This window comes from Trichechus manatus, unplaced genomic scaffold (assembly GCF_000243295.1).
Source record: "Trichechus manatus latirostris isolate Lorelei unplaced genomic scaffold, TriManLat1.0 scaffold00036, whole genome shotgun sequence".
Lineage (NCBI taxonomy): Eukaryota > Metazoa > Chordata > Mammalia > Sirenia > Trichechidae > Trichechus > Trichechus manatus.
In genome coordinates, this window is record NW_004443972.1 from 15,631,899 (window position 1) to 15,655,321 (window position 23,423).

At 39.1% G+C, this 23,423-nt stretch overlaps 1 protein-coding gene across 1 annotated transcript in view; it reads right to left on the reverse strand.

Moving 5' to 3' along the window:
* Positions 1–23,423, reverse strand: part of PLA2R1 (phospholipase A2 receptor 1) — a 120,887-nt gene that overhangs the window by 79,232 nt on the left and 18,232 nt on the right. The window contains exons 2-5 of the mRNA XM_004375415.1: positions 16,707–17,090; positions 15,539–15,712; positions 6,067–6,240; positions 452–565 (exon numbers count right to left, since the gene is read on the reverse strand). Coding sequence (XP_004375472.1) covers positions 452–565; positions 6,067–6,240; positions 15,539–15,712; positions 16,707–17,090 — 846 coding nt within the window. The remainder of the gene's footprint in view (positions 1–451; positions 566–6,066; positions 6,241–15,538; positions 15,713–16,706; positions 17,091–23,423) is intronic.

Below are 23,423 nucleotides of genomic sequence, written 5' to 3' on the forward strand. Positions count from 1 at the left end.
GATTAGTTTAATATATGTATATTAAAATATAGTTTTAACATCAAGGGGAGCAGCCCTTCTCTTTGCCATATGCAGTAAATTCTATAAGACATTATTTTGTCTGTACTTTCCCAGTCAAAGTCCTGGCATGAGAATTACATGATTTCTCAAAGATCAAGAAAGAGTCGGTTTTATTGTTTTAAGTACAGAAATATTTTGCAACTTGTTGCTATTTTTAAAACAACTAACTGGAATCACGGCTCTGACCCAAATCCTCTTGCTGCATTGGCTAACTAGCTTACCTCTTGGCTTCCATTTTCTTGTCTGGAAAAGCTTGTCTCAAAAGAATTCAGTGGGGCTTAAAAAATGTTTATAAGGCACCTTCAGAATAACATGTGTATATACTTGGGAAATGGTTAAGGCTGTGGGATGATGCTACATATCACAGGTAAAAAAAAATTGCTCACGGTACCTGGGCTCCAGTTCAGATAATTGAGCGGTGTTCCATCGGACCACTGCCAGCCAGCATTTTCATCCAGCTGATTCAGACCTATCCACACTGCCACTGCTTCACTGCTTAAGTGCTCTGAAATGAACAGAACTACAGATTAAAAAAAAAAAAAAATCAATGCTACATTTCTTTCGTTTTCTTATTCCTGGAACATGGAGTCATAAATTAATCCCAGTCAATGACAGGAAAGTTTAGGTGTTACCAAATCACGCCCTAGTTTTTCAGAGTAACAAAGCAAGCTCCACTGTCTTGAGAAACACAGCCTTCTCCCGAAAGGCTCTCTGACAGGAGTTCTTTAGCTGTGAGGTGCTTAATCCAAGCCTCCAGAGATGATGGCTTTCAGTGGCCATCAGGCTACAAGGATGCATGGTTACAAATTTGAGGCCACCTTATTGTGTGAGCTCACGCACTTACTAGTTTTAGAGGGTAGAGAAGGAAGTGTCGAAGGCCATGCCCAGAAAGTGCCTGTCTCTCTCCTTCCCCTGTGCCTTGTGCTTGCTGGCCTCAGCTTGCAGGCTCAGATTGCCAGTACTCTGAGGCCATCTCAGGCTCTGAGTAAGGGGAATAGGAGGAAATGCTGTTAAGTCTGTATAATGGGTACGTGTTTGTGTACATATCATTTTCTGCACTTTTCAATGTTTTTGAAAATTTTCACAGTTAAAAAATTAAAAACTTTAAAATGCTTATCTTTAGGAATCTGGTAAGGGGAAAGCAGATAAATATTACTGCTGAAAGGAGGTGAGTCTTCAAATTTAAGAAGGTATATAAAGCAGAGAAGGGAAGGGGCTGTCCAGTGTGTGATCCAGTAGAAGCTTTCTCGCCAAAAGGAACATAATTCAAGGGACCAGAGTATCCAGAAGAATCTATTGCAGGCTGGGAAAGGAAGTAAAACGAACAACTCTGAGGGGGAGGATTTAATATGAAGGCCATGCTCAGTGCAAACGAGAGGCTATTTTTTATCACTGCGTAGGAGAAGTTTTTATAGCAGGCTGGCTCTGTGGTCTCTGCTCCTAACCACTGCACCATGGCTCTTCATGTTTGGATTCACTACCATTTTTGCTATAGATACTATGTATGCTCACATGCACTGACATGCTGGTGCAGAAAAATATGGTTATCAAAATGGTGGAATTATAGGGTGTTTTTCTTTCTGTATACCTGAATTTTAAAAATTATTCTAGGATAAATGTACTACTTGTGCAATTGGGTCCCTGGGTGGTGCAAACAGTTAACGCGTTCAACTGTTAACCGAAAGGTTGGTAGTTTGAGTTCACCCAAAGGAACCTCAGAAGAAAGGCCTGGCGATCTACTTCCAAAAAAAAATCAGTCATTGAAAACCCTATGGAACACATTTCTACTTCGACACACGTGGGGTCGGAATTGACTTGATGGTACTAGTTTATTGGTTTACCTACACAATTAAACTAAGAAAAAAATGTGTCAGAAACTTTAATGAAAGTGACTAATTGTGTGACACTTTCAGATGTTTTCATTCAATTGTTTAGTCTGTAATGGAGAACTTGTTTCTCCTATGGTTCATCTGCTTCAGAACCCAGTTTATTTTGAGCCAGATGCAGGGACCCTGCCTGAGACAGAGACCCTGGCAGATCAGGGTTTTAAATTGGTGACCATACATCCCAGTTTGCCTGGGAAACTCCCAGTTTATGCTGGTGGCTTCAGAATACCTGTTAAGTACAGCCTCTTTTACAGTCAAAGAGTTCCAGTTTGGATGGTAGATTGCATGGCCACTCGGGATATAAAGGTTGGTGTCTCTACCTAATAAGGCTGCAGCATCTTCTGTGATTGAACATTTCATACAATAGTGGAAAACTGGAAGAACCTAACTCACCTAAGAAAAGAGCAAAAGGTGCTTTATAATTTAGAGGCTCTGAAAAAGCACTAAACAGAAACAGCATAATATACACAGGCTCTGATCCTTTCAAGTTTCTGTGGCATTAACATGCAGTCTCTTCAACTTTTCCTTTCAGTAACCCCCTTGCATTAAATTATCTAACAGGTATTGTGATGAGGATACATTTAATATCAGGATAAGTGACAAGTTATATTTTCAAATAATTTAATTAAAATATTAACTGTTCTTATCTTGGACTTATTTTGAATACCCATTGTGCAATTGTTTCAATAATACACATAAAATAACATCATTGTGTAATTTGTAATCTGTGCTTAAAGATAGAAAAGCAGTCTATTTAGCCTGACGACTAAATGGTGCCTGATTTCTAATACTGACTGCAATAACAGACTCAAACCTAAATTCTTTTGGATATTTCTTGGCATTCGTGACAGCTTAAATAATTCCTTATACCATAGTTAATGTCCACCAGTCATCTTCTTATCAGAGGAAAATTTAAAATTTAAGCTGGTAGAAAAAGCAATTGGCAAGACAACTTAGGCTATTCTCTTCACTAAAAAAACAAACAACAAACAAAACCTGTATCAGAGCAGGATTCCTTCTTTATGGGTAGAATTCTGCTTTCCTAAACAATCCCCAAAGTCTACTTATAGAATTGAAGTATTTAAATCAAAGTCTCTGACATGTCTTAGTTTTTTAAAATCATTATGCAAGTTTGATGAATAAGTCCAAACCCTTATTAGAAATCCTAGCAGTTAAGAGAGATCATTTTAATTCATAAATGTTGTGCAAAATTTTACATAAAAGCCATTACAAGGTAATAGTAATTTTGGAAATTGGTGTTTTCCTGCAATATGACTCACTCAAATTGGTTTCAGTGATAATTTCCTGCTTTTGAATGGTGGTAAGGAAAGGGCACACATGCATTGTTCACGTACTTGTTACAATCCTTCCGGAAGACACTAAAATATGCTTAAAAAGGCTTAAAATGTGCTTCGGTTCCATCCAGTGAATCCACTTCTACAAACTTATACAGAAATAACTGGGAAACTATGCACAAAGATATGGGCAGAGATGATTTATAGTAGCCAAAAAAAAAAAAAACGTAAAAACTAAAATAAAAACCTAATTAATAATAGGCAATTGTTGTTGTTAGTTGCCGTCAAGTCATTTCTGACCCACGGCAACCCCATGTGCAGAGTGGAACTGCTCCATAGGGTTTTCAAGGCTGTGACCATTCAGGAGATCGCCAGGCCTGTTTTCCAAGGCGCGTCTGGGTGTGTTTGAACTGTCAATCTTCTGACTAGTAGTCGAGTGTTTAGCCGTTTGCTCCACTCAGGGACTCCAGTAGGAGGTTAGATAAATTTATTATCGCCAAGCTACAGTACTACGTAACCATTAAAAATTACGATGTAGATCTGTGTTTGTAGACCTAGACAGATGTTTATTATATGTGCTTACGTGAAATAAGCAGATGACTAAACTCTATGCATAGTTTTGTGAAATAGCTAACAACACACGTTGAATGTTCGGTATGTATGCCAGGCACTTTTCTAAGACTTCACCTGCACTATATTTTTATCTCCATTTTACAGAGGAGGAGGTTGAGGCACAGAGAGCTTAGCTCACTTGCCTGGGTAAATCTGCTAGGAAGCAGTAGAAATAGTATTCAAACCCAGGAACTGTGGTTCTGTGGCCCCTGCTCTTAACTACTGTGCAACAGCTGCCTCATGTTATTATTCAGTTCCATTTTGTTACAGATACTATGTATACACACATGCATTTACATGATTATACAGACAACATGGTTATCTCTGGATTGCAGAATCACGGGAGATTTTGCTTTTGTTTTTCTTTCTATGTACCTGAATTCCTAAAACTATTCTGGAATAAACATGTACTACTTGTGCAATAAAATGTGAAAAATTAGTGTCAGTAATTTTTAATGAAAGTGACTAATTTTGTGACACTGTTTAAAGTTTTCAAAAAAATTTGAAAAGCTGTTATTGTTAGGTGCCATCTAGTTGATTCCAGTTAATAGTGACCCAGTGTGACAGAGCAGAACTGCTCCATAGGGTTTGCTAGGCTGTAATCTTCATGGGAGTAGATCGCCAGGTCTTCTCTCCCGCAAAGCTACTGGGTGGGTTCGAACCACCAACTTTTCAGTTAGCAGCCAAGTGATTAACCTTTGTGCCCGCCACCAGGGCTCCTTTAAAAGCTGTTCACATAAATAAACATAAAAACGTATTTAATCTTTTAAAGAAAGAAGAGAGTTTAGGTGACAGGTGAAATTCAAGTCATGGATTATTAGTATAACTCTTTTGACATATTATTGTCTCATACTGTTAAATAGCACGTGTTTTTTTTCCTTCTCCAATTAAATTTTAAACACTTTGGCATTCACCAGTAGGCCCAGTACGTACCTGCACACAGTAAGTGATAGATAAGATTTTGTTTAATGCATGAATAAATAAACTATTTAATTATTTATTAATGAAAATTGAATGACTAAGTCCTCCAGAAAAGCAAGAATTGGTACTTAAGTTTAGAAGTCTCCCTGATCCATTTGCTAGAGCTGCGTATTCTCCTGGGTCCCTTGCTGTGGGCTTAAGTTCTTTTATCCAAAGGGAGAAAATAAAGATGTGTGGGGTTTACATTAACTTTACTCAAAGAATTTGGTCTTTGTCCTTGGTTCCTGAGAGAGAACTTCTAAACACCTTGGAATTTCTTCCAGATGAGGAAATGAGGCATTTGATGAGGCTTCCAGACCACATCTGAGAGTTTATGCTAATGAGATGACTCAGGTTAGGGCTGGGCAGCCCAGAAAGACCATATTAGCTGACCTCAGGGGAGGTGGGCTGATTCACTCAATCATGTTTAAGTAATGAGTCCCCAAAAAAGGCTTTGGATATGGAAGCTCCATGGGCTTTCTGGTTGGTAAGAGACATCAATGCCCGGGAAAGGTGGTGCTTCCCTTTTTGGGGCATGGAAGCTGTTCATTGGAAATTCTCCCAGACCTTGTTCTATGCATCTCTTCGTTTGTACCCTTTTTGCTGTTATAAAGTCGTGATCGTAAGATAACACTTTCCAAGAGTTTTGTGAGTCATTCTAGCAAATTAAGGAGCCTGAGGGTGTAATAGGAGCCACCAAGCCTGAAACTAGGGAGCTGGGGACTCCAGACCTTATGGCTGGTATCCTGAATGGGTAGTGGGTAAATCCCAAATTTGTAGCCAGCATATCAAAGTGAGGATATTGTGGGAACTTCCAAGCTAGTGGCTAGTGTCTGAGGTTGTGGGCTGACTTAGCAGTCTAGAGGACTGTATCCTTTAGCTTGTGAGATCTGACCTAGCTCCAGGTGGTTAAGGTCAGAGGAGAAAGTGCTGAATGTGCAGCTGGTGCCAGAACAGAAGTGGAACCAAGGGGAACAGAACTGATAATAAATTGATTTGGGTTGATCAACACAGTTTGGTGTCTGAGAAGTGGAAGATTTTTATGTTTTCCACAGGTATGACTGAGCACCAAGTGGAATGGCCCAGGGTTCATGTTACAATTCTGGGTGTGATTTTGGACCATACTAAAAAATGAAAAGTATTTTTTAAGGAATCTTGTTTTTTTAGGATATATTTTTGCATACATCAACATAATTGTTAACAACAGTCATTTTAATTGTATTAAAATCAATGTGCATCATTTGCTTACTTACTCCTTATAAAATTTTCTTCAGTCTCATCCTCAATACTTAGTAAAGCGCCTCCTTGCAGCCGGCATGAAGAATGTGCCTCACTCCAAGAGAGAGATGAAAGCAGGTTGAACTGGTAGCAAATCTGTGAATTGAGGTCCTTCTCCCAGACAGCATCACAGCCTACCTCTGCAGAGGCTGGAAACAAAGTCCATTAAAAACTTTCACTACAGTTTTATTGTATCATCACAGTAATTTTTCTAAGGCGAATTTCAATGGAATGATCCCAACTTGCAACCCCTAAAACTTCAGAGCCTCATCTAGTCTTGATTAAGTCTTTATGATGACGTTTTCATTGCCACCCTGCTGACACCTATGGTTAAACTCTTTCAAGATTTACTAAAGAAATCCAAGAAATTATCAATAAAGAAGCTCTAATCTTTTATGGGAAAATAATAGAAACTAATCTTTTAAAAGAAGGAAATAGAAGTGAAGTATTTGTGAAAATAACATCTGAGTTCTTTAAAACACAGTCATTTAGAACTTTACACTTAACACAATGTGAATTTAAATGCTTAATTAAGATATGACTGGCTGTAGATGTTGTTTATAAGGACTTTTTTTCAATTACCAAAATGCTAGATGAAATAATAGAGATATAGTATAAACATGAGTCTATAATGAACACAAGTTTTCAAGTGAACACTGAAAACAGTGTTTAGGAAAGAAAGTTCTTTCACCCAGTGGAAGAGAAGCAAACAAAATCCACTTACAAGTCATTGGCCAAGGATTACACAGCATGATTAAAAGTAAACTTAATAAAGTCTGAAATGCACATCTGAAATGTGAAGTTTATTGAAATAACATAAAATGAAGACTGAGGTTGGGTACTTTTGTTAAAATTGTAAATCAAAACCCTAGGTGAACTAAGCAACCACAATAATTACCCGAAATCAAACTCAGCCAAATAATTTCAGGATATAGAAAATGTAAATTATACTACAGCATGAGTATAACTGATGAATAAGCAATCTGCTAAAATCTAGAACAGCCTTTCCCAGAATGTGGTCCACAGAGTATTACATTTTTAAGATGCTCCTCAAGAAAATCTGGGACATATTACATACTATAGCCTCCTGTGAGAAATTCACAAAGCACATTAACATTTTAAGGGCTCTAAGAAGTTCCATATAAAGAAACACACTTATTTTTTAAATTTTATTTATTTTGTTGTTGTTGTTGAGAATATACACAGCAAAACATTACACCAATTCAACAGTTTCTACATGTACCATTTAGTGACATTGAATACATTCTTTGAGTTGTGCCATCATTCCTACCCTCCTTTTCTGAGTGTTCCTCCCCCATTAACATAAATTCACCGCCCCCTAAATTTCCTATCTAATCTTCCAAGTTGCTGTTGTCAATTTGATCCCACAGATAGTTCTTAAAAGAGCATAATGCTCAAGGCATTTTTTCACTAGTTAAGCTACTAAACTATTGTTTGGTTTTAAGAAGACTTCAGGGGATATTTTTGGCTTAAGTTTTAAAGATGATCTCAGGGCAATAGTTTCAGGGGAACATGCTCAATTTTAATTCAATATATTTCAAGCTTATTTGACAATGAAATCTTTCTTGATTTCTTTTTCTCATAATACTAAGTTGCACGGTTCCTACAGAAAATGTGGACAGTTTGTTTTCACATCTACTTGTAGTATGCTTCTCCCAGAATGGAATTAACCAGAAGTTGTTAAACTACATGCAAATCCAAGGTTGTCTGTACAGTTTACTGACTGATACATGTATTTATAGAAGGATTCCATATTGAAGGAAGGCAGAAGACAAGACCAAGAAAAAATGTGAAGGAAAGAAACAGAAGGAAAGGGGAAAGAGTCTGGAGCAAGGGAGAATGAAGAAAATCAAAGACAAGGGAAAGAGATTAGTCCAAAGGACTAATGGACCACAGCTACCATGGCCTCCACCAGACTGAGTCCAGTAAAACTAGATGGTGCCTGGCTACCACCACTGACTGCTCTGACAGGGATCACAAAGGAGGGTCCTGGACCAAGCTGGAGAAAAATGTAGAACAAAATTCTAGCTCACAAAAAAAGACCAGACTTACTGGTCTGGCAGAGACTGAAGAAACCCCAAGAATATGGCCTCCAGACACCCTTTTAGCTCAGTAATGAAGTCATTCCTGAGGTTCACCCTTCAGCCAAAGATTAGACAGGCCCACAAAACAAAATGAGACTAAAGGGGCACACCAGCCCAGAGGCAAGAATTAGAAGGCAGGAGGAGACAAGAAAGCTGGTGATAAGGAACCCAAGGTCAAGAAGGGGAGAGTGTCGACATGTCATGGGGTTGGTAATCAATGTCACAAAACAATATATGTATTGATTGTTTAATGAGAAGTTAGTTTGTTCTATAAACCTTTATCTAAAGTACAATTAAAAAAAAAAAGAAAGAAAGGGGAAAGTGAGGAGGGAATTTTCAGTAACTACCTTGCCCTGGTGGCTGAAATTGCCAATTGAGATTCAGTCCCTAGAGACTGTCTTCAGTTAAAAAGCTAGACCATCCCTGAGATGAAACACACTAAGCAGATCAGACATCAACACGCTAAGCATTATCAGTCCAGCCATGTTCATCCAGTCTGATAGCTGAGACCATGAAGGGGAGCATTTGCAAAAGAATCATTTAGGTGGCCTGTAAAAAAATGCAGATTCCTAGTTCTCTGACTCAGAGATTCTGAATCATTAGGTCTGGGGTGGGGTTCAGGAACATGCATTATAAATATATTCCTGATTATCATGCAGATGGCCCATGAAGGAAATGTTGGAAAACACTGGCTTAAAGGAAAAAAAATTCAAAGCACTTCCCAGGGAGGGTGGGTCTGAGTAGCCCTTGGTTATTAAAAGACAGTAAAATGTCAGGGGGAGAAACCTGGTAAGAGAAAAGAGTCAGTCCTGGGAATGGGCTACTGGGTTCTCATCTCCTACCGTGGGGGAAGATTTGACAGTAAGTCCTAAGTATAAGCCATCTACATGACAAAAAAAGATCTGGAGGACACTGCAGTTGGTCCAGTTTCCATCTGCCAAGAGTTAGTCCTGCCCTTTCAACAGGACTTAGATTGCACTACCTGAATACAGGTTTTTGCTTTTGTATTAACCTGCCTGAATTCTACATATTAAACAGTTAAACTTAAGGTAAGAGGCTTGATGGTGATTCTGTCTGTGCTGCGAATTACAGAGCCCAGTTTATGTTCATAGATTTCCCTTGGTTTTGGATTCTCTATGTCAATTTTTAAAGTTAATCAAAAGGGAACCTCCAATCAAATGTCAGCAATGAGTCCCCATATTCTCCTAACAAGTAAGTTCATTTGTCATTGAAATTTGCTTTCAGCTAAAATATAAGCACTTGTACTTCTGTGTAAGCTGATACAATGTCCTCTGCCTGCTTCTCATGAAGGCTGTATGGTAACAAATGGAATGAAAGTGCCACTCTGGGCCAGGGCACTCTAGTGAACAGCAGATCTCCCTGAAGGACTGAAGGACTTATTGACCCACCTGCCAACAGACACTTCTCATCATTAAACCTTCTTCAAGGATTGCCTTCACTGAAGAGTCTCTTTGTCCAATGTCATGCTCCCTTTCCAAGGTCAGCTGGCAAACCATGACTGGTCAAGGAAGGGATATAGTGCCTGGCCTTCTCATCTCAATAAGGGGGAACTCTGAAGGGCCATCCTAGCCTGAGAACTCTTTACAGGGTCGGTCTAGGGGTCAGCAGGCCTGCATCACAGCTCCCTCTGCCCCGCTCTGCTTTCGTCCCTTCCTTTCCACACATATTGATCCTGAGAGCCCTCCCCAGTAACCTCCTGCCTGCCCATCTCAGAGACCTCAGAGACTTGTTCCACCTGGCAAGGGTTCCATCCTGGCCTGGATCTGAGAACTTATTTATTCTTAGCTCATTTGCTTCTTCATATGTAATCTCTCTTTCCAAGCCAATGAAAACGAAAAATTGAAGGTTGTGTCTCAGGTATGTTTAATTATTCTTGAAAACATCTAATCTAAGGACTAGAATCATATTAACAAATTTCTTTGCATCTTTGGTTGTCTTTATATTATCTCTTCTCTGTCTAAATTATGAATTCCTTAAGGAAAGCAACTGTGTCATATATATCTTTCAATCTCCTATTATTTGATGAAAATTACTGAAATCTTTTGTGTTGTTATAAATTGGTATTGGGTTTTTCCTCCCAAATGACACTTCTGTTTTAATCAGCTGAGGTATATTCATGTCAGCACTGACTTATAGATTATGACTGAGATCTAACCATTCCTCCTTCTCTGTTAATGTGGTTTGTTTTCCTTCCCTAAGGATACAGCTTTGCGGTTGCCCCGGTGTACTGTTTCTTACTACCTCTTTAAATGGTTGAATTCTTTTTTAAAACTGCATTCTTATACTATTAGAGCAGCTACTGAACTCCAAGCTGCAAAATTCCTATTTTTCTCTTGATTTGGTCTTTCACATATTCAGCAAGTACTTATTGAATTTCTGCTCCCTGCAAAGCACTGTGCTAGTAAATCGCATATAAAAGGGATGCCACACCAAGTCAGGATCTTTTTATATATACTCTTGGTGCTTACATGCTCCTTGGTAGTCCCAATCACAACTTTATGTGATTGCTTGTTGATTGTTTCTCCCGAGCACATGTCAAGAAAGCAGGTACCATGTTCCATCTTGTTCACTGCTATTCTCCAAGCTTGCCCACTAACATTTAAAGGTTATTGGCTATAGGAGAATAATCTACCAAAAGAAGCTGAAAAATGGTAGCCACAATGGAAAGGGAAAAACTAGTATATGTGGATTACAGAAGCCTAAGGAAAAGCCTAAGGTCAATTGTGTTGCATGTTGCTGAATCTTTGAGTAAGTTTAGGACTGAACAGTGTGATGAGATTTACTCCATTAGTAGTTTTGTGGGGCTCTGTTTCAATGGAGGAACCCAACCACCTGCCTTCTGTGTGTCTGTACCCAACATGTAAGCACTGCTGAGAAAAGTCATTCCAATCTAGCATACCATCAATTCATTACCAACCATCCCAAATGATTCCTGGAAATGCTGCTAGTTTTCTCTAGTAAGCTTATTTTCTCAGCAGTCACGATGCCCATTTTGTGCCTTTGCTGTTGTCCAAACCTCCCACTCCTTCCCCCTCTTCACAGTCACCAGACTAGTTTCTTCTTCACTTTCTCCCATGATCTAATCCATCAGCCTTCTTGCACTTGGACTATCAGGTCCCTCCTTCCTCCTATGGAGAAATTGGTTTTCGTTTATAAAAAGCCAGTCTGTCAACCTATGACCTGGGCCCTACTTCCTTCTGTCTTCTCTGAGACCACCAGTTGCCTTTGCTTTCCTGCATCTTCAACTTCTCTCTGCTAGAACATTTCCAGATGCATTCAGAGATGGCCTAGAATAGCTCATCTTTAAAAAATAAAAGCCAAAAATACTCCTAGTATAGTGGTCTGGGGTGTGGCTAATAATTTACATTTTTAACAAGTTCACAGGGAATGCTAATGCTACTGAAAGGGAGACCACACTTTGAGAACCATCGAGATACAGGATGCAGAGGGTCAGACAGGATGGGGTCCCCACCCAAGGAAGGAAGATTTGTCCTAGGTAAGGGGAGGAACACCTAGAGGAGGAAGGAAAGACAGGCGCAGACCCATATAGACTTCAGGTTTGGGAGAGAAGTTGTTGAAACTTCCCCTCTGATGGATCTTATTTTCTCTGAGGTAGGAATTGAGGTCATCTGATGAGAACGGAGGGAGGGGAATGGAAGGCAGGGCCTAGTTTAGTACACGTTGACAGACTGACAATAAAAGGGAGGGATCGCTGATTCAGAAGTGAAAGGATAAGCTAGGCTTGATGGTGATGGCAATGATGATGACAATGATGATAATGACTAATATTTGCTGAGTGCCTACCATGGGCCAAACACTGTAAGTGCCTTACATGCATCATCTAATTGAATCCTCCCAATAACTCTAATAAGTACTGTTATTATCCCCATTTTATGGATGAAGAAACTGAGACTTAGAGAGGTAGAGGGACCCTATGAAGATCTCATCATTGGGAGGAAGCAGGACTCCTATCTAGGTCTGTCTGATTTCAAAGCCTATACTCTTCCGTAACCACTAAGCTATACTAACTCTTAGATTAAAAAATAATTCTACCAAAAAAAAATTCGACAGATAATTTACAAATCAGATTCTTGAGAGTTGTCCTCTTCAATTTGTTTTTGTTTCAAATTTATTTGTTGCATTTTATGTATATGTGGAGAGGTGGATATGGAAGATGAGATGATTATAAAAGCTGTACTCCCTGACTCACAGGAAACAAGGTGAAAGAAATTAAATACAGAAAGTAGGAGATTAGGCTCTGGATAAGTAAAGCACTATTGAAGAAGAATAAAGTAGGAGGACTCAGAACCTACTATACAGCTATGGTAGTCAAAACAGCCTGGTACTGGTTCAATGACAGACACATTGACCAATGGAACAGAATTGAGAACCCAGATGTAAATCCATCTACCTACAGTCACCTGATCTTTGACAAAGGCCCAAAGTCCATTAAATAGGGAAAAGACAGTCTTTTTAAAAAATGGTGCTGGCAAAACTGGATGTACATCTGCAAAAAAAAAATGAAACAGGACCCATACTTCACACTATACACAAAAACTAATTCAAAACTGGACCAAAGACCTAAATATAAAACCAAAAACTCTAAAGATCATAGAAGAAAAAAAAAAAAAGGTCAACGCTAGAGGCCCTAATACACGATACAAATCATAACTAACAACACACAAACTCCAGAAGGTAAGATAGATAACTGGGATCTTCTAAAAATTAAACACTTATGCTCATCAAAAGACTTCACCAAAAGAGTAAAAAGAGAACCTACAGACTGGGAAAAAATTTTGGCTATGACAAATCTGACAAAGTTCTAATCTCAAAAATCTATAGGAAAATTCAACACCTCTACAGCAAAAAGACAAATAATGCAATTAAAAAATGGGCAAAGGGTATGAACAGACACTTCACAAAAGAAGACTTTCATGTGGCTAATAGACACATGAGGAAATGCTCGAGATCACTAGTCATTAGAGAAATGCAAATCAAAACTACAATGAGATGCCATCTAACCCCGACATTACTGACATGAATCAAAAAAACAGAAAATAACAAATGTTGGGGAGGCTGCAGGGAGACTGGAACTATTATGCACTGCTGGTAGGAATGCAAAATGGTGCAACCAATTTGGAAAACCATATGGCACTTCCTTAAAAAGCTAGAAATAGAAATACCATATGATCCAGCACTCCGACTTCTAGGAATATAGCCTAGAGAAATAAGGGCCATCACACAAGTAGACATATGCACACCCATGTTCATTGCAGCATTATTCACAATAGCAAAAAGATGGAAATAACCTAAGTACCCATCAACAGATGAATGGATAAACAAACTACGGTACGTACACACAATGGAGTACTACGCAACGATAAAGAACAATGATGAATCTGCGAAACGTCTCACAACACGGATGAAACTGGAGGACATTATGCTGAGTAAAATAAGTCAATCACAAAAGGACAAATACTGTATGACACCACTATTATTAAAACTCATGAAAAGGTTTATACACAGACAGAATCTTTGATGGTTACGAGGGAGGGGACAGATAGGGAGGGAAAAACACTAAGTAGAACATAGGTAAGTGGTAACTTTGATGAAAGGTAAGACAGTACACAATACTGGGGAAGCCAGCACAACTTGATCAAGGCAAGGTCCTGGAAGCTTCACAGACATATCCAAACTCCCTGAGGGACCAAATTACTGGGCTGAAGTCTGGAGACCATGGTCTTGGGGGACATCTAGCTCAACTGGCATAACATAGTTTATAAAGAAAATGTTCTACATCCTACTTTAGTGAGTAGCGTCTGAGGTCTTAAAAGCTTGTGAGTGGCCATCTATGATACTCCACTGGTTCCACCCTGTCTGGAGCAAGGGAGAATGAAGAAAACCAAAGACCCAAGAGAAAGATTAGTCCAAGGAGGACTAATGGACCACAGCTACCACAGCCTCCACCAGACTGAGTCCAGCACAACTAGATGGTGCCTGGCTACCATCACCGACTGCTGTGACAGGGATCACAATACAGGGTCCCCGACAGAGCTGGAGAAAGATGTAGAACAAGATTCTAACTCAAAAAAATAAGAGGCCAGACTTACTGGTCTGACAAAGACTGGAGAAACCCCAAGAATATGGCCACTGGACACCCTTTTAACTCAGTACTGAAGTCACTCCTGAGGTTCACCCTTAATCCAAAGATTAGACAGGCCCATAGAACAAAACGAGACTAAAAGGGCACACCAACCCAGGGGCAAGGACGAGAAGGCAGGAGGGGACAGGAAAGCTGACAACAGGGAGCCCAAGATTGAGAAGGGGAGCATGTTGACATGTGTGGGGTTGGCAACCAATGTCACCAAGAAATATGTGTATTAATTGTTTAATGATAAACTAATTTGCTCTGTAAACCTTCATCTAAAGCACAATAAAAAAAAAAAAAAAACTGATTATGAGCTTCAGCTGTTAACCAAGAGGTCAGCAGTTTGAATCCACCAGCCGTTCCTTGGAAACCCCATGGGGCAGTTCTACTTTGTCCTGTAGGGTTGCTATGAGTCGGAATTGACTCAATGGCAAGGGGTTTGGATTTGGTTTTTGTGTATATATATCCCAATACTTAGTAACCAAATCTTTTGCCTAAATAAAAATAAAAACAAAAAGTCAAGATAAAATAAAATAATAAAAGCACTAAATGGAAAAAAGAACATTAGAGCTGACCCTGGACCAGAAAACTAAGCTAATAAAAGAAAAAGATTTGGAGGGTATATGTAGAAAACGAGTAATAAAGACAGAGAATCAAGATGAGAACTTACTGTGGAGAAATAATGAGAACAACTATGATTTTGGAAAGGTCACGAAGGGGCTAGCTGATACCTGGATTTGCCAATGGACAAGAGAAGCAGTCTGGGCGTGGAGAGTTAAGCCAGCTCATAAGAGGAAGTGGTTGAAAGGATAACTGGGTTTTATATATGCATTCAGGTTTGTTTTGAAGTAACCTGCTGGGAAGCTGGGATTAATGAGATCACAGAGTATTATAATTTGATTCCAGTTAAAGAATCCTTATGCACTGAGCTTAAAAGTGGCTGATTAACATCCTTTGAACCTAAGGAAAAAAGGGATATACATCAGAACTGTCTTTTCAAGGCAAAAACAAACACAAAATCAAAATCTGTATTAATGGAATCAGAGTGCTTATTTAGACTTCAATATATCAATCCTGGTGCTTTTCTTTAGCTACAGATAACTTCCTCATCATCCTTCATTCATGACATACGATTCATTCATGACATAAGCAGAAGATTAATTTTATTCTTACTGGGATCTGGGCAGAATCCCCACGTCTCATCTTGTTCATAGTGGCTTGTTGTGGCACACCACAGTAAACCATCGGCCCGACCTTCCCGGGTGCACTCGTGATGCCATCGCTGGTTATACTGGAATGGAAACATACATGGCATTCCATGGGCATTCCCTTTAATTGTATACAAATCTAGGAGAAAGAAAATTACAAAATTCAGTATTATGCTAGCTTAATCTCTGGAAACTGTTGAATAGTTTAATGCATTTTTTAAAAATTTTATTTTTTGTGACAATATACACAGCAAAGGATACCTCACTTCAACAAATTCTACATGTACAATTCAGTGACATTGTTTACATTCTTCAAGTTTTGTAACTGTTCTCGCTATCCTCTTCCAAATTATTCCACCACCATTAATGTAAAGTCACTGCCCCCTACGCTTCTTATCTAACCTTTTGAGATGCTGTTGTCAATTTGAGCCCACATAGATAAATCTTTAAGAAAGCACAATGCTCAAGGAAGACATACTTTTAATGCATTTTTATTGACTTAAAACCTACTATGAACAAGGCTTTTATTATTCCAAGGTGAACCGGGACTTCACTGTCTACTGTTTATAAAATGGTAGGCTGAGTGCTAGGTTCAAAGGAAGTGCTGATAAAAGTTTTGTTTATATATTTATTTATTTGTGCCCTGCTACGGTACATATATTTGCGAACAGATGACAAGGAACATTTCATGATGTGTCCTGAAATACCTGTTGTTCCTAAGCAGCTACATCCCTAAACACTAGGGCTGGTGACGTGGCAATTGTGGGAAATTGCCTCTACCAGAAAGTGGTAGGAATCTCCTCAGCTGGCCCTTTCACACAGGACCTATTTATTTGACTGAGGGTGGTCCTGATCCCCCTCACCATAGAAGGCCCCAGGTGAGTCATGAAAATTTTTGTTTCTTGCTCAAGGTGAAAGATGGTTATTACAATACTCTGAGAAAATAGCTGAAGGCCACCTCTGCATCATCATTGCTCCTCTAGACTGCTGTTCTAGCTAGTCACCCCCACTTTGCCTGCTCCCCATCTAGGCTCTGTTCTCCACACTGCACGCTGAGTGAGTCTTTAAAAATGGAAATCTTATCATGTCACTCTCCCATTTCATGAGTACTTTGATTTAGTTTATTTATTCACCTTTATGCAGATATTCGCAAATGCCTCCACCACCTGACATATAGGAAATCCACTTATGAAGATATTTCCATGAGGCTACAATGGTGTTGTTGTGCTTCACCTGGACCATGTACTGGAGTGGGCCCATGATTATCTTCCTGTTACAGCGCCATCTCAAGGAGATGTGGTTAGAATCACATTCATATATGTTCAATGGGGGCTCTGGGTTAGATAAATTCAGACCCAGGCAACCACTACCTCCTATATTAAAGAGGCGCTGCTTTGAAACCCATTTCCACAGCATATTCTTGTTTGGTTGTTTGCAGTTCTCCAGAGTAAGTCCAGATTTGCCTGCTTGAATGCATGTCTTGAGACTCTCACTTTGGATAACAAAAATTCCTTTAGCTAAAATAGAAAAACAAAAGATACTGTATTAAATTTTCATATATAATTAAGTAGTGTCATGATGTGTCTAAGCTGTGATAGCTCACAGCTTCCAGTCATCTCAGATAGCTCTGGAGTTGATAGATAGGGTCCACCTGAAGCGATTTATTTGCATAAACCAAAGAGTGTCTTGGGAAGGATAAATCTACTTATTGGAGCTGATTTAAGAGCATCATGGCCATACAGGAACAAGGGCAGCCTGTTAATCCAGTCAGGTAGGGTTCTGGACAGAGAATGGAGGTTGGTAATAATACTCAGGGCTAGAGGGGAGGGATGTTGGGTGCCAGAGGTGTGTAGACATTCTGGTTGACTTCAGACAAGTGCCTGAAAGTTAGGAATTGTGGCTGGAATAAAAAATCACTGAAAGAAAAATCTTTATCAAAATATTCTCTTAGCATTTTGTTGGATGGTGCTGGCAGCAGCAGGTGAATGCCTAGAACTCTAGCAGGCCCTGCACCTAGATATGTGGGAAGAGCTAGAGCACCCTAATGGCACAGAAGACACAGAGGCCACGTGGAAATGTAGAGAAAAGAAGACACTTCAGCACTTTGTGACATATCCCTAGTGTCTACCTCCAGGAGCAAGAAGAAGGGATTTGAGTGAGATTCCTGTGGTAAAGTTGGTAGGGCCTAGCCAAGGAACATGTGTTAATTAACCACCCCCTTCTTGACTTTACCTCAAGTTGCTGGGTTGGAAATCACATATTATACAATTATGACTTTGTTCTCGCATAGGTTTTTTGAAGGCCGAAATCACATCTCATTTCTTTTGTCTAAGCAAAGAGTGTGCACATCGCAGAAGTTCAGTAAATGCTTGATGTTGATTTAACGCTATGGTGGCAACTATTGGTAAGGTCTGTTTGCTGAATTACCTCAGCTCATAATATCTGGTCAGGTCTAGGGGCCCTATTTCTAAGTGCTCTTTCATTCTCTCATCAGCTAAGCTCCTCTTACATTTCACTTCCTGTCTATTCTTCAAGTCAGATTTCAAAATCTGAAGGAATATTATCAGGTTTCCTTAAAATGGCTGGGGTTTAGGGTGGGTCATGTGACAGAGGCACAGCAGGATTACGCAGAGACCTTCTAGACATTCGGAATAGAGCAGAACAGAACACCTCATACACCAGGGCGTGGGAACGACACTTCATTTTGATAAAAGCTCTTTTGGTTTCCCCAAAGTCAATCAGGGTGAGGGAAACTGATTTACAGTAACCAAAATCATTTAAGACTCTGTTAAAAAAATATTTTCAATGTATTAATGAAAGCTATATCTCATTAAATAATTGATAAACTGACTTATAGCTATATATTTGAGGAGGTGAATTAGTTGTCAGAAAACTGCTTTAATCACCATACATCAGACAAAAGAAAAGGGAGTGTGGGAGGAAGAGAATGAGTAGTTTTAGGGAGATTTCATTTAGATCAGGAAATTTGTTTTCCTAATGAAGGCCATGTCTGTATGGTTATTAGTGATAGTCATTCAAAATCAAATCCACCTCTCGCTGATGCAATGTGGGCTCTGATTAATTAACCTTTTCTCTAACTCTCCTTTTCACCTTTTCATACCTGGGTAGAATGTTAACCTTAATTTCTGGTGTAACCTACTAATTACTTTCCAGCTAGCCCACAGTTCCATTAATTTTTCACTAAAGGATAATTATTTTACCATAATGGTTCTGTAGTTCAGCTTCTACCTAATACATGTATGTTCAAATATAGCTAGCTCTGCAACTTACTGACTGTATTTAAGACCTTTGGGCCTCAGTTTATACACCTAAGGCAGGCAGGTAGACTATCTGGCTAGTGGTTAGGAGCTTTGGAATCGGGCAGTCCCAATCACTGAGATTGGCTGTGTAGCTTTGGGCAAACTGCTTGATCTCAGTGAGCCTCATCGTCCCCAGTATGAACTGGGGATAAGCATGGTACTACCCACATAGGAATGTTAAGTTTTGCATTAAATAACCATGTAAAGCACATAGCATAATACTTCAGCATGGAAAAACCAGTTGCCATCAAGTTGGTTCTGACTCAGGAGGTCCCATGTGCGTCAGAGTAGAACTCTGCCCCACAGGGTTTTCAATGGCTGAATTTTTTGGAAGTAGATGGCCAGGGCTTTCTTCCGAGGTGTCTCTGGGTGAACTTGAACTTCCAACTTTTGATTAGCTGTCAAGCACGTTTTAACCATTTGCACCACCCAGGGATTCCTCGGCATGGGAAGACCTTAGTAAATATGAGTTGTTGTTATTGTTATTTCTCTGATTCATGATTCATGATCTGTAGATCCTGCCGTAGATCTGGTTGAACTCCTTTAGGGTGCTAATCTGAATGCTCTCCAAAGGCTTCTCTTCTTCCATCATTAGCACTAAAGCTCATTTTTACTTTAGCTTCTGCAACACATAGTGGGTGCAGACTGTTTAGTTGTAAACAATCCTGAAACACCATGTTATCACCTTTTTTTGGAGGAAAAATACTCTCTAACAACACCTTTGTCTCATTTGTTCAAATACACGTGTAATTATGAATTAAGAGACTTCATCTATCTTCCATATTATCGACCTATAAAGTCTATACTGCTGCTTTTTTTTATAGGAAAGATAAAAATACATGATGTTGACAAGCAGTATACGATGGGTGGATGATGGGTGGTCTGTGAGTAAGTGGACGTGGAAATTGTACACCACCAAAATTTGGGGTGAATAATGTTTTTAAATTTCCAACTTATAAAGTGTTAAGAGAAAAAAACAGATCCAATCAGAGCTTCTATAGCTAAACCAATGATCATAAAAATACCTTTCCAAAGCAGGAGACATTAAACTTAATCCCATGTTGCTCGATTCTGGAGCGCTATTACATTTCCATGTCTGCTGCCTTTAGAATGTAGCTCTGGAAAAGTCCCCATAAACAAGTAGCTCTGGCTTACCTATAACAATAAACATTCTACCTCCAAAAAAATATTATATGGAGTTAAAAAATGACCCTGGCCCATTTTCCTCATTAAGGTATAGTAGCAACATTAATTTCCATAAAGTCACTGAAGAGAAAACAATTGCTTTCAAATAGACTACCAGGAGAATCCATATAGGTATCAATATTCTGATTGTTATCTGGGTAACTGTAACAAAATACAATGTGAAAATGAGCCACCAATCCTAAGTGTCTGAAGTTGTCAGATTTCAAAAAGGATGAAAATCAAATGTGGGAGGAATCAAGATTGATTATATATGTCAAAGACATCAGTTCTGCTTGAACACTCATTAAGTGATTAATGAAGTACTGCCAGAATTACTAAATCTCTTTGCAAGGAAATGTTATTATACCCCCCTTCATAATTATAAGTTTGGGAGGAGGAAAAGGATTGATTTACTGTAAGTAACTTATGAACTAATTTCCGTATTTTTTTCAGATAAAATCCATGGGAGACAGTGGTCATATTTTCTACTTCTGAGTTCTTTTTAGGAGGAGTTCCCATCAGACTTACCCTTCAGCCTCACACAATAACATGTACTTTTCTAAGGAGTGGGAGGAGAATGTTTTCTTTTTTTAAATTTTTTTTTATTGTACTTTAGATGAAGGTTTATAGAACAAATAGTTTCTCATTAAACAGTTAGTACACATATTGCCCTATGACAATGGTTAACAACCCCACGACATGTCAACACTGTCCCTTCTCAACCTTGAGTTCCCTATCACCAGCTTTCCTGTCCCCTCCTGCCTTCTAGTCCTTGTCCTTGGACTGTTGTGCCTCATTAGTCCCATTTTGTTTTATGGGGCTGTCCAAACCCCAGATGAACGGTGAACCTTGGGAGTGACTTCACCACTGAGCTAAAAGGGTGTCGGGGAGCTTCTCCAGTCTCTGTCAGGCCAGTAAATCTGGTCTCTTTTTGTGAGTTAGAATTTTTTTCTACATCCTTCCCTAGCTCTGTCCAGGACCCTCTGTTGTGATCCCAGTCAAAATAGTCAGTGGTGGTAGCTGGGCACCATCTTACTGTACTGGACTCAGTTTGGTGGAGGCCATGGTAGCTGTGGTCCATTAGTCCTCTGGACTAATCTTTTCCTTGTATCCTGTTCTCTTCATTCTCCCTTGCTTCTGAAGGGGTGAGACCAGTGGAGTATCTTAGATGGCTTCTCACAGGCTTTTAAGACCCCAGACGCTACTTACTCACCAAGGTAGAATGTAAAACTTTGTGTTTATAAACTGTGTTATGCCAGTTGAACTAGATGTTCCCCAAGACCATGGGTTCCCACAGCCCTCCACCCAGCAATTCAGTCTCTCAGGGAGTTTGGATGTGTCTATGGAGCTTCCATGACCTTTGCTTGTACGAGTTGTGCTGGCTTCCCCAGTATTGTGTACTCTTACCCTTCATCACAGTTACCACTTATCTATTGTCTATTTCATCCCCCCCTTCTATCCCTCATAATCAACAAAGATTGTCTTTTTTTAATGTGTAAACTTTTTCATGAGTTTTTACAGTAGAGGTCTCATACAATATTTGTCCTTCTGTGACTGACTTATTTCGCTCAGCATAATGTCCTCCAGTTTCATCCATATTATGAGATGCTTCACAGATTCATCATTGTTGTTTATCATTGCATAATACTCCCTTGTGTGTATGTACCACAGTTTGTTTATCCACTCATCTGTTGATGGTTGTTTCCAACTTTTTGCTATTGTGAACAATGCTGCCATGAAGACGGGTGTGCATATGTCTATTCATGTGATGGCTCTTATTTCTCTAGGATATATTCCTAGGAGTAGGATTGCTGGATTGTATGGAATTTCTATTTCTAGCTTTCTAAGGAAGTGCCATATCATTTTCCAAAATGGTTGTATCATTATGCATTCCCACCAGCAGTGCATAAGAGTTCTGATCTCCCCGCAGCCTCTCGAATGTTTGTTATTTCCAGTGTTTTCGATTCATGCCAGTAATGCCGGGGTGAGATGGTATCTCTTTGTTGTTTTCATTCTCTAATTTCATTTCTCTAATGGCTAGTGATCGCAAGCATTTCCTTATGTGTCTGTTGGCTGCTTGAATGTCTCTTTGGTGAAGTGTCTGTTCATTTCCTTTGCCCATTTTTTAATAGGATTATTTGTCTTTTTGTTGTAGAGGTGTTGGATTTTCTTGTAGATTTTAGAGATTAGACTCTTGTCTGACTTGTAATGTCCAAAAATTTTTTTCCAGTCTGTAGGTTCTCTTTTTACTCTTTTGATGAAGTCTTTTGATGAGTGTAATTGTTTAATTTTTAGAAGATCCCAGTTATCTAGCTTATCTTCTGGAATTCGTGTGTTGTTGGTTATGCTTTGTAGCCTGTTAATGTCATGTATTAGGGCCTCGAGCTTTGATCCTATTTTTTCTTCTATGAACTTTATAGTTTTTGGCTTTATATTTAGGTCTTTGATCCAAACTGAATTAGTTTTTGTGTATGGTGTGAGGTATGGGTCCTGGTTCATTTTTTTGCAGATGGACATCAGGTTTTGCCAGCACCATTTGTTAAAAAGACTGTCTTTTCCCCATTTGATGGACTTTGGGCCCTTGTCGAAGATCGGGTGACCGTAGGTGGATGGATTTACATCTGGGTTCTCAATTCTGTTCCATTGGTCAATGTGTCTGTTGTTGTACCAGTACCAGGCTATTCTGACTACTGTAGCTGTATAGCACGTTCTGAGGTCAGGTAGTGCAAGTCCTCCGTCTTTATTCTTCTTCTTCAATAGTGCTTTACTTACCCTGGGCTTCTTCCCTTTCCATATAAAGTTAATGATTAGTTTTTCCATCTCTTTAAAGAATGTTGTTGGTATTTGGATAGGGATTGCATTGTATTTGTAAATTGCTTTGAGTAGAAGTGTCATTTTCATGATGTTGAGTCTACCTATCCATGAGCATGGTATGTTTTTCCATTTATGTAGATCCCTTTGGGTTTCTTACAGTAGTGTTTTACAGTTTTCTTTGTATAGATCTTTTACATCCCTGGTTAGATTTATTCCTAAGTATTTTATTTTTTTAGGGGCTATTATAAATGGTACTGTTTTCCTGATTTCCTTTTCATCGTTCTCTTTATTGGTGTATAGGAATTCAACCAATTTTTGTATGTTTATCTTGTATCCTGCTACTCTGCTGAACCTTTCTATTAGTTCCAGTAGGTTTCTCGTGGAGTCTTCCGGGTTTTCTATGTATATTAACATATCATCTGCAAATAGGGACTTTTTAACTTCTTCATTACCAATTTGGATGCCCTTTATTTCTTTTTCTTGCCTTATTGCTCTAGCTAGAACTTCCAGCACAATGTTAAATAGGAGTGG